At 47.4% G+C, this 10,900-nt stretch overlaps 2 protein-coding genes and 1 long non-coding RNA gene across 6 annotated transcripts in view; 2 read left to right on the top strand and 1 right to left on the bottom strand.

The window, feature by feature from the left end:
* The first annotated feature begins 1,441 nt into the window (after positions 1–1,441).
* Positions 1,442–4,565, top strand: mat2b (methionine adenosyltransferase II, beta). The gene is made up of 5 exons (XM_040027131.1): positions 1,442–1,619; positions 1,807–1,959; positions 2,038–2,234; positions 2,311–2,424; positions 3,783–4,565. Exons 1-5 carry the CDS (start codon positions 1,550–1,552, stop codon positions 3,954–3,956), a joined length of 708 nt encoding a protein of 235 aa, XP_039883065.1. The 5' UTR covers positions 1,442–1,549; the 3' UTR covers positions 3,957–4,565.
* A 59-nt stretch (positions 4,566–4,624) lies between these two features.
* The window catches only part of LOC120730668 (arf-GAP with Rho-GAP domain, ANK repeat and PH domain-containing protein 1), a 30,500-nt gene continuing 24,224 nt past the window's right edge, over positions 4,625–10,900 (top strand). For 2 of the 4 annotated variants that reach the window (XM_040027122.1, XM_040027121.1), the window contains exons 1-3: positions 4,625–4,734; positions 8,456–8,532; positions 9,099–9,142. In XM_040027122.1, coding sequence (XP_039883056.1) covers positions 4,684–4,734; positions 8,456–8,532; positions 9,099–9,142 — 172 coding nt within the window. In that variant the 5' untranslated portion in view covers positions 4,625–4,683. Of the gene's footprint in view, positions 4,735–5,961; positions 7,809–8,455; positions 8,533–9,098; positions 9,143–10,900 lie in introns of those variants that run through there. The other 2 variants (XM_040027123.1, XM_040027124.1) reach the window with 2 other exon arrangements.
* On the bottom strand, positions 9,685–10,813 carry LOC120730674. Its single transcript, XR_005695173.1, has 2 exons — positions 10,205–10,813; positions 9,685–10,122 (listed from the first exon to the last, which is right to left on the bottom strand). It is a non-coding gene; the product is annotated as an uncharacterized LOC120730674 (long non-coding RNA).

Raw genomic sequence — 10,900 nt, 5'->3', positions numbered from 1 at the left:
ACGTCCCGTCTCATACAGGCAGCGGGCCGAGCGGTTACCAGGATACTGATCGGGTTTATGGTTGGTCAGAGGCTGTGAGCGAGCAGGTGCAGCTGCTGAAGGACGGACACGACTCACCTGTGAGTCAGCTGACAGGATTCAGGCTGTTTGTAATGGTATGTTCTGGCATCACTAGAGACGGCACGATACCACTTTTTTATGTCCGATACCGATATGAATCCGATGTGTTTTAATCAATAAAACTGTTTTTTTAATATCTTGCTGCATTTTGTATAAGTTCAAACTCAAGTTAAAAAACACTGAAGCTATTCTGTTACACCTGTGTGTGAAAAACACACTGCACCCAAAATATGTCATAGATCAGCAAAACTGATCAATCTAATGAACTTAAACCTGCACCATCCTCCCTATTCTGGTATTTTAAAGAGTAAGCAGCCTAACTAGTAGGACTGCAAACTCCCAGCAAAAAACCCCCAAAAAATAGGGAACCACCCCCACCCTCCACCTCATGATGCTTAATCGATGTAATCAACTTTAATTTGATGCAGTGTGAAAAAAATGCACAGAAATCAATTATTCTTCCACAATAATTAAATAGATTCAACATCTTTCTTCAACAGAACTGCAGACTGCACAGATGGTACCTTCCCAAAGGAAAAAGTACTATAGCTTACTAGGGTATATTAGACTTAACAGTTACTATATACAGTAATGGACTTCTATACATTTTACATCAGATTAAAACTTTGGGTGCAAGATTCAGATAATTATTTATTAAAAGCTGGACATTTTAAATGAGAATAAGAAAGAAAAGTATGTCTTTGTGCCCCCTTTTCCCTGCTCATGCCCTATCGGCCCCCCTGGCTAAACTTTGCTAGATCCGCCCCTGCACAGTTACAGCCGTCAGCTGTAGAAAAAGATCCTGGTGTAGAAAGTAATATTAAATACATTCTAACAACAGCTGATCAAGCTTAAAGGTGCTGCTGTTGTTCAGCCGCTGGTTTCCTCTTTCTGGTGCAAAGTGGGCCAAAAACAAACAAGAGAGACGATCAGCTGATCATTGATCAGTTTCAAAGTAGCAGCAGGAGAGAGAGAGGGGCAGTCGCTCCATATATCGGTTGTTAAGCTTAACGCTGGAATGCTTTACAAACATTCACAGATGAACTTACACACTTGCTTTACTTCTCTCTGGGATCACTTCCTCAGAGATGAAACGCCGGATTGCTAGCGAGGCTACAAATACTCACAGCCGCTCTATCACGTGAGCACACTGCTCCGACGTGCTACGGTTATGAGCCGAGTTACGCTGTGTCGCAGGTTTTGTGAGGTGCTTTTTTGATGTTTAATGGATCGGATTACATTTTTTATTTCTCTCGGATATCCGATCCAGTGATTTAGGTCAGTATCAGACCGATACTGATACGTAATATCGATCGGTCCATCTCTCGTCATTACTGTAAAGCTGATGGTCACTAAATAAAGTTGTTTTGAATGTGTGTTTCAGCCTGATGTGATCGTCCACTGTGCGGCCGAGAGGCGTCCAGATGTTATGGAGAGACACACGGAAGCAGCTGTTAATCTGAACGTGCACGCCACGAGCACTCTCGCCAAGGAGGCAGGTCAGTGACGCCACCACACCATCACCAGATATTCTTTGGCCTGACACAGGTGGGGGCACGAGAAGGTTTGGGGGTGGAGCTCCTGTAGTGCGCATCAGAGCCCCGCCCCCTCACACATCACGCACCTTGATTTCAGTCCAGCCCTGTGTGAGCGCGCCTCCGTAACAGGTAACGTCTGTGTCTGCAGCCACCTGCGGGGCGCTCTTCCTCTACATCAGCACCGACTACGTGTTTGACGGCAGGAATCCTCCGTACGGTGAGGACGACAGTCCAAACCCGCTCAACGTTTATGGGCGGAGCAAACTGGAGGGGGAGAGGGAGACGCTGCGCCACTGTCCAGGTACGTCTCAGTCACCTGTCTGAGTCTTCTGTCTCTCGCCTGCCCCTCAGTCACCTGTTTGACCCGTGACCCTGCCAGGTGCGGTGGTACTGCGGGTGCCCGTTCTGTTTGGGGAGGTGGAGTCGGTGACGGAGAGCGTGGTGACGTCGTTGTACCTGAAGGTTCAGGAGGCGTCAGAGGAGAGCTGCACGCTGGATCACGTCTTGCAGAGATTCCCCACTGACGCCCGAGACGTCGCTGCCGTCTGCAGGAAGCTGTCTGAGAGAGCACGACAGGTGAGCGTCAGAGAGACAGGTGAGCATCAGGTGGACTTCGCTCTGCCCGTCTCACCGCCGTCTGCTTTTCTGTCAGGACCCGTCCATCAGAGGAATCTTTCACTTCTCTGGGAAAGAGCAGATGACTAAATATGAAATGGCGGTCGCCATCGCTCAGGCCTTCAACCTGCCGTCCGGCCACCTCATACCTGTAAGTGGTCACACACCTGAGCCGCCTCATACCTGTAAGTGGTCCCACACCTGAGCCGCCTCATACCTGTAATTGGTCCCACACCCGAGCCGCCTCATACCTGTAAGTGGTCACACACCTGAGCCGCCTCATACCTGTAAGTGGTCCCACACCTGAGCCGCCTCATACCTGTAAGTGGTCCCACACCCGAGCCGCCTCATACCTGTAAGTGGTCCCACACCCGAGCCGCCTCATACCTGTAAGTGGTCACACACCTGAGCCGCCTCATACCTGACACAGCTCAGGCTGTAAAGCAGTGACGTGTTTGTCTGTCGCTCAGTATGTTTTAGCCCAACCACAGCTCTGCAGCTTGTCACCAGAGTTTAATGTGCTCGAGGTCGTAGCAGCCAACAACCAGCTGACCACGAACAGCAGCCAGGGCTCTGATTGGTCAGCTGCCTTAAATGGAGATGAAGTAAAGCCAGTTTAACCAGCCTGCCTGTGTAAGGATGTAAAGTTATGACCTGAGGCCCTGCACACCTGAGGTGTCGATCTGTTATCTGGGTTCACCCCGACATGATGCCGATTGGCTGATTATCAATCAGCTTAACTTGCTTAAATTGCACCCACAAAGAAAGGAGGTGGGTTGAAAGCACCTGAGGTGAGTGTCACCTGCTGAGTGTTTGCAGCAGAGCGACAGACAGCAGCGGCGCATCAGCACGTGAACACATCATGGTTCAGTCTGAGCTGCTGGAGCGGCAGCTGCGCTTCCTTCACGGTTTCCAGGACATCGTCCTGAAAGTGGCCAATCAGAGAAAAGTTTACACTCTGACCTCCTGACCATTTCAGTTTATTCTCTCAGCTGTTAGTAAAGATCACATTTACAGACAGGATTCAGACATCGGCTCGGTCCACGAATCTGATCTGAGGTCAGCAGGTACAGCGCAGGTGTGTCACTGATGCTTATAGAGCAATAAAGCTGATAAAGTTTTATTGATATTATTATGGTTATTATTATTATTATTGTCATTACTGCTCATCAGGGAAACACAGACCCCGCCCCTTTCCCCACAGAGCTCTGAGGGGCTTCAGGAATGGCGATGCTGTTTTCTGAGGATCTGATTGGTCTATAGGTGTTGATGTCATACCTGATAATCTCTAATCTTCAGAGCAGGTTTGGCTCATATCATAGGTTACCATGGCGATTTACCCCAGTAAGAGTGATCCACCTTTGTAGTCCAGAAAGCCAGAGTTAACCTGAGGTTAGCTGCTTCATGGTGCGCGGCTCGTTTTGAATCTTTTCATAATCAGCAGGACTTTGCACTCATTATAAACAAACGGTATCACCTGTGGTCCCGACCCTGTCTGTGTTCTTGCAGCTGACCGAGCAGCCGGCGGCGTCGGCTCTTCGTCCAATCAACAGTCAGTTAAACTGTTGTCGTCTGGAGCTGCTGAACCTGAGCGTGGAACCGCGACCTTTCACCTCCGCCATTATTGACTGTCTGTGGCCGTTCACGCCCGACAAACGCTGGAGACAGACCGTCTTCCACTGAGACGACTGGATTAGCAGCGGGCCGGATGTACAGATTATTTAGTCTTTGTGACCCAAGTCCTGTCTGCAAGCTCTGCACTGCTGATAGTATTACCAGGTCATAGTCCTGCACCAGATTATACTCAGAACGTTACCAGATTACAGTCAGAATAATGTTCTGGGTTGAGTGTTGTTAATCCCTAATTGTTCATGTCTTGTGTCAGTGTTTGCATAGATTCAATTTATATCAGTGTGAACAAGCTGAGTGTGCTCTGTAAGATTCACACTACACTTCAGTGTATTCTGACAACAAAATGTTACATATTATATCACCACCTCCAATCTTCACTCTAATCTGGAATTTATTGGGTTAGTCCAGACGCTGTTAGTTTAACCTGGACTCCTTTAGTTTAACCTGGTCTCTGTTAGTTTAATATGGACATTGTTTTTGCTGTATGTATGGAACCTGAATAAATACCGGTGATTTTTATGTTTGAAGTTCAGGTTTAATCAGGAAGTTTGAAGTCGACCCCAGATTAAATCCGACTCGGTAAATGTCCTGCTGTGACAGGACATTGTGTGTGTTTCTGCTGTAAACGACACCTCAACATTAAATACGTGAAACTGTCAAGCCTCAGTCTTTCATTGTGAAGGTTATCCTCCTCCTCCTCCTCCTCCTCCTCTTCTTACCTGTCAGGTCACTCACCTGTTCTTCAGCACTTGGTGAACACCTGAAACTTCCTGAGAGCATGTCTGAAAGAGGATGTTGCCATCAGGGAGCGTCGACTGCAGCATTTCAGGTACAGTAGTAAATCCACAGTGAGTATTTAAAGATGATGGGTGTGGTTTAATATATGGAGTCAAAGGTCACCGGTTACAAACAACAGTTGGCTGAAGACTCTCAGCTCGGATAAAATTATTCTAGAATAGAACAGAATAGAACAGCCCTTTCTTGTCACTGGACACGTAGAACAAAGTTGTGGTGCTCCACAGCAGCTGTGCAGGAGTAACAATTATAGATGCATCTATACAAAACAAGGCCTCAATCAGAAGTACCGGACTCTCGGGTATAATTCTGCCTCCTGTGTGAAACAAAGCAATGAATGGTAAATGGCCTGTATCTGTATAGCGCTTTACTCGTCGCTTTACACATTCAGTCATCCACACATTCACACACTGGTGATGGCAGCTACATTGTAGCCACAGCCACCCTGGGGCGCACTGACAGAGGCGAGGCTGCCGGACACTGGCGCCACCGGGCCCTCTGACCATCACCAGTAGGCAACGGGTGAAGTGTCTTGCCCAAGGACACAACGACCGAGACTGTCCAAGCCGGGGCTCGAACCGGCAATCTTCCAATTACAAGACGAACTCTTGAGCCACTGTGTCGCCCCGAAGTTATAACTTTGCTGCTTCTGCTGGCTGAAGTTAATAACTTAGCAGGTGTTGGTTTTAAGGAGTGGAAGCACTCTGGTGCGACGATGTATGTTTGACTGTAGTGGGCAGGTTGTGTCATGAGTCGCTGTGTGGCAGGCAGGAGTTGGACCCAAAATGCAGACACTCAGGCATGAGGTTTAAACACAAAAAAACTCAGCTTTATTTGCTGGCAGGGGAAAGTCACAAAACAGCAAACTAAACTGGAAACTCATAAACAAAACTCACAGTGAGACACAGAGCGATCCACACAGCATGAGGGACGACGCGACACTGACTCAGAGAAACACAGGGTTTAAATACGCTGGGAAGTAACGAGGGGAATGAGACACAGAAGGAGAGCACAGCTGGGAGAAATCAGAACTGACGAGACAAGGAAGCGTAACCTGAACACATTCACATAAGACAGAGACCTTCAAAGTAAAACAGGAAACACAGACTGAACAAAAGACACAGACTCACATGCAGGCACTGCAACAGAGGGAACAGAGACGTGGGACCAGGGCAGACACAGACACCGACTGGACACGGGGATATAGCAGACAGGGGAGACAGCAACTAAGGATTACACAGAGACAAACCATAAGACATGACTCGAACAAAAACCCAAAGACTAGAAATTATAAATAATATAATAAACTCAAAAACCCTGGGTCAACGACCCAGGCATCCTAACAGGTGGAAGGTGACGTGTGCGCTGGAAAGCAGTCTGTGTAATTTCACTGCTAATAATACCGTGTAGTTGTATTCTCTACTACACTGCAGTCATTTGTTGGCTGTTTAAGCTAACGTACATATTTGCAGTTTAATGGTTGTCGTGTTGTTTCTGATGAAATAGCTCATGCATGTTTGTTTTACCTGTTTGACCACCTGCCTATTGTTGCCTGATGCTAACAGACTGCTGTCAGTGCTCGATGGAGTTCATCTGCACAAATAAACATTTTTAAAAAGGAGAAAAACCAAATGTCACGGTCACATCCACACCAGTGCTCCCAGTAGAAACCTGTACAATGGTTACAGCTGAAACTACCATACCAGCTTTATTTATAAAGGACTTTAACATAAAACCAGGGTTCACAGAGTGCTGTACATATACAAAGGCATAAACAACAAAAATTAAATACATGGATAAATAAAATCAAACATGTTAAACAAACTGATTCAGCCCCTGAAAGAGTGCCAAAGGCTTCAGCCAATAAATATGTTTGAACCTCAGAAAGAGAAGAGGCCTGCCTAACATGCACGGGCAGGTCGTTCCACACGTTGGAGCAGCTACCTCTAAATTTATTCTTAATTTAAATTTAGCTTTTGGTAGCTTGAGCAGCTGGTGACTGGACCTAAGGAGCATTAATGTGGGCATTAATGGGCATTAAGAGATTTAAAAACAAATAAAAGAACTTTAAAAACAATCCTAAATTGTACAGACAGCCAGTGCAGTGAAATTAAAATGTGCTCAGACTGTTTGTTCCTGTTAAAAGACGTGCTGCACTAACCCCACAACAAAGTGCGTTGCAGTAATCCAGTAACAAAGGCGTGCACTACTGTCTCAGAAAGCTGCTTTGATAAGATTTGTTTTGGCTAACTGCCTCAAAAGAAAAAAGCGAGATCTTACTACAGCTCTGAGCTGGCGTTCAAGTTTAAGATCTGTCTCCATTTGAAATCCCATTAGTGGTGACTGGTTTAACAAACTGTGCCAGCGAACCAAGATCTGTGGTGGTCGGGGTCAGAGGTCACACTGGTGATCACCTCACTGAGTTCACCCACCACAAAAAAATGAAGGAATAAAGTTGTGCATAAAATTTGTGTTATTAATGATTCATACAGAAGCTGTTACCATGGAGATTTACCTGTTGGTAATGCTGCAGAGCAGCCAGCAGGTGGAGCTCTCAGGAGGTCAGAGGTCAAAGACATTCCTCACACACTGAGCTGCTCAGGTTACCTCTCTGTCCTCCTTCACACACACACACCTGAGGCTCAACTTGTTTAAACCCACGAAGAAGAGTCTCACACACACACACACAGGTGAGCCACACCTGTGCCGGTCTGACTGGTGAGACTTCACTGTAAAACTGTCAGAGTTGGATCAGCTGACTTAAAGGAGCCTCACCTGTTCTCACCTGTGTGTGACACGGAGTCGTGCTCAGGCTGCACCGAGGCTCCAGCGGCCTGTAAAAGTTGATCACATCAGGAGGCCACACGTCTGTTCATACACACCAAGTGTTCATGTAACGTGTCGCACTGAGAACGGCGCCCTAAACACGCACACACACAGGGTGGATTTAACGCTCTGTGTTTATGAGTGCAGGTGGAGCCGCAGCTCGATGACGTCACGCACACACAGCACACGCTCACAGCTCAGACAGGTAAGCAGGCACGCAGGTGACTGAGGTCCCGATCCAGAGGAGCTGACGGACGCCAAGGTAACAACTGCTCTGTGTGTGTGAGTGTCCTGTAGTCTCCATGAACAGATCAGCAGAGAGCCAAAGAAACTGTGTGTTTCACTCTGACTTACACCGAGGTTTGTCGACGAGCTCGGCTTTGTCGTGTTTAAATGCAGACGTTTTACTGTGAAACTGAAGTTGCTCTCTGCGTTCCTCCTGAGGAGGAGCTCGTCCTGAAGTCAGACTCTCCCTGTTTCCTCTGAAGGCGTCACACAGCTGTGCGCTCACAGCTGGATTTGAGCACTCTGACTGTGACATCTCTAATCACTGATGCTGTCTGACCTGGCGCTACACCGGGTCATGTGACTGGCTTGTGTCATTAAAACATGTTCTGAGCTGCTGAGCAGAGGGAATCATGGGAGTGTTTCATGTTTGTAATGAAAGCTTTCCTCTTCGTTCTCGGCGAGCATCGTGCTGCTCGCCGTGTTCCCTTCACTGGAGCGCGCCGCCTGTCAAACTTGTGACGTGCCCGCTGTGATCTCACTAGTTTCATCTTCGGAGTGAAACGTGAGGTCGGAGGCTCCACGTTCAGGTCAAAGATAATTGCCTCCATCCAAACGAGGATTGTTAAAAACTCCTCTGATCAGCTTCTGAATGAAAACCAATCACAATGATCAGATCACTAACGGCTCTTCCTGTCCAGCAGATGTCTACTCCTCCCATCCCGAAGCCTCGCCGCTGTTACTCGACGGGAAATCGAAGCTCCACCTCCTCACTGGGAAGGTCAGATAATCTTTAAATCTGCCAACAATAATGAAATCTGTGCTTCAGTCTCATTTCACTGATTTCATATCTCGCTCACACGGAGAGACAGCAAATCAGCTCAGAGTCCAGCCTGAGTTAGGATTTATTTTGGAGGGACAGTAAACAGGAAGTAGAGGTGGTGGTGTGTGGTACTGCAGAGTTTGGATGTGGTCGAGTGTGTTACTGATTCTGTGTCGGAATCATAATCGTACGGTTGCATGAAACAGACGACACAAACATCTTCACACGTTTGAGCTCAGCTGTTTTGTTCCCAGTTTGATCATCTGAACGTAGTCTGTAATCAGATTACAGTAGCAGCTGGGTTCACATATAACACATCAGTCATGGCTGCGACCTCTGACCTCTGAGCCGCGGTCTGTCTGAGGTGTTTCCTTCGTCCTCTTCTTTTGCTTTTTCTTCTCCTCGCTCTCTTGTGTCTTTGTAGAAGGTGGAGTTGTTGTCACAGCTGTGACATCACTGCTTGGTCATGTGACCACAGGACAACCAATCACAGCAGAAACTGACTCCTAACGTTTGTGTTTCAGTGCCAAGGCTGAGGGAACTCTACAGCCAGCAGTTCAGAGTCCAGGTACACACACACAGACTCACACGCACACAGACACACGCACACAGACACACAGATACACACACACACACACACACACACACACACACACACACACAGACACACACACACACACAGACACACAGACACACACAGACACACAGACACACGCACACAGACACACACACACAGACACACAGACACACACACACACAGACACACACACACACACACACACACACAGATACAAACACACACACAGATACACACACACACAGAGTCACACGCACACAGACACATAGATACACACACACACACACACACACACAGACACACACACAGACTAGAGAAGGCACAGGGAGGTGAAATTGACTTTACATGGTGGGCTGTGTGGAGCCCACTCTAGATCACAGTGGGCTCTAGATCACAGTGGGCTCTAGATCACAGTGGGCTCTAGATCACAGTGGGCTCCACACCAGTGAAACTGCTCTGTAACACCGGATCCCTGAGATGCTCATCCAGGAGAAAAACAGTTGTGTAGGTGGTTTCTGTCCTTTCATTGTTTATCAGTTAGTAATGTCTTTGGCGTGTGTGAAGGGCCACAGTGGAGGTAAGGCTCTAACACAGGTAACAGTTATAAATCTCTGCTCTCCTTCACATTTTCCAAAGACATGCAGCAGACTGGACTGGTTCTGGCCCCCGGGCCTTATGTTTGACACCCCTGAAACAGAACAGAGCATGTGTGTGACGTCCTTACTGCTTCGCTCCTGATCCATGATGACACTTTGGTTCGGTCCAAACCTGCAGCAGGTCTGAGTGAGCGAGAGGGTTCCTTTAAGATGCAGGAAAGCCTGAAATCACCCTGGAATCATCTTGGAATCATCTCCTCTCTAACCAACACAGTCCGTCTTACACTGCTGAACCCCGACGATACAGTGATGATGATTCAGCAGACTCTGGGATCAAACGCTAAGAACTGAAGATGGTCCAGCTTCTTTCAGCTCCTACAAAGAGGATGACTTCATCAAACACACGAGACACGACGGAAAGAATGAAACAGGAGGTTAAACACAAACATGTGAAGACCTGAGCATCCAAACAGGAAGTGAGAGACAAACATCGGTCCTTAAAGTCAGCAGACCAGCACAAGCAGCCAACAGAAACAACACAGAGTTTAAGTCAGGCACAAAGCTTCGGCTGCTTCCTGTTGAAGACCACGCTCACTTCCTGTGATCGATGAGGTCTCAGAAGTTCCAGCTCTGAGTCAGACTGACTGAGGACCAGTCGATTATTGATCACTGATCATTAAGTATACCAAAATAAAAGCTGCAGGACCTCGTCAGTTTCATCCTACAAGTCAGCTGCTGCCGTGTTTTCACTGCGAGCCGTTGAACCTGTTTGTTCGGGCGAGGGAAACTCCTCCCACTGTTTGTTCAGATATCACAAGTGATTATCTCAAACCAGTTTGTCTTCCTGTGGTAATCAGATAATCTCTGTAAAGATCGCGTCACGTCATGTCTCGGGCTGCTCCGACCAGATCACTTCAAAGACGGTGGAAAAATTCACAAAGTGAGACTGTGTTGGTCGTCCTTCTACTGCCCCATAGAGCTCTGCCCAGGAAGCTTTTATTATGAAAGTGTCTCTCCAGGGAACATTACCAGACTCTTACTCTGAAGGACTCTTTCATGAAGCTCCCCATGCTGTCACTCTTATTGTGACATTCCAGTGTATTATTAGATGACTTACTCTGAAAGCCCCTGTAATTATATTGCAGGTGTTATT

Source organism: Simochromis diagramma, unplaced genomic scaffold (assembly GCF_900408965.1).
Source record: "Simochromis diagramma unplaced genomic scaffold, fSimDia1.1 OVJJ01000773.1, whole genome shotgun sequence".
NCBI lineage: Eukaryota > Metazoa > Chordata > Actinopteri > Cichliformes > Cichlidae > Simochromis > Simochromis diagramma.
The sequence above is the reverse complement of the archived record's forward strand: the minus strand, read 5'-3'. Positions and strand labels throughout refer to the sequence as shown.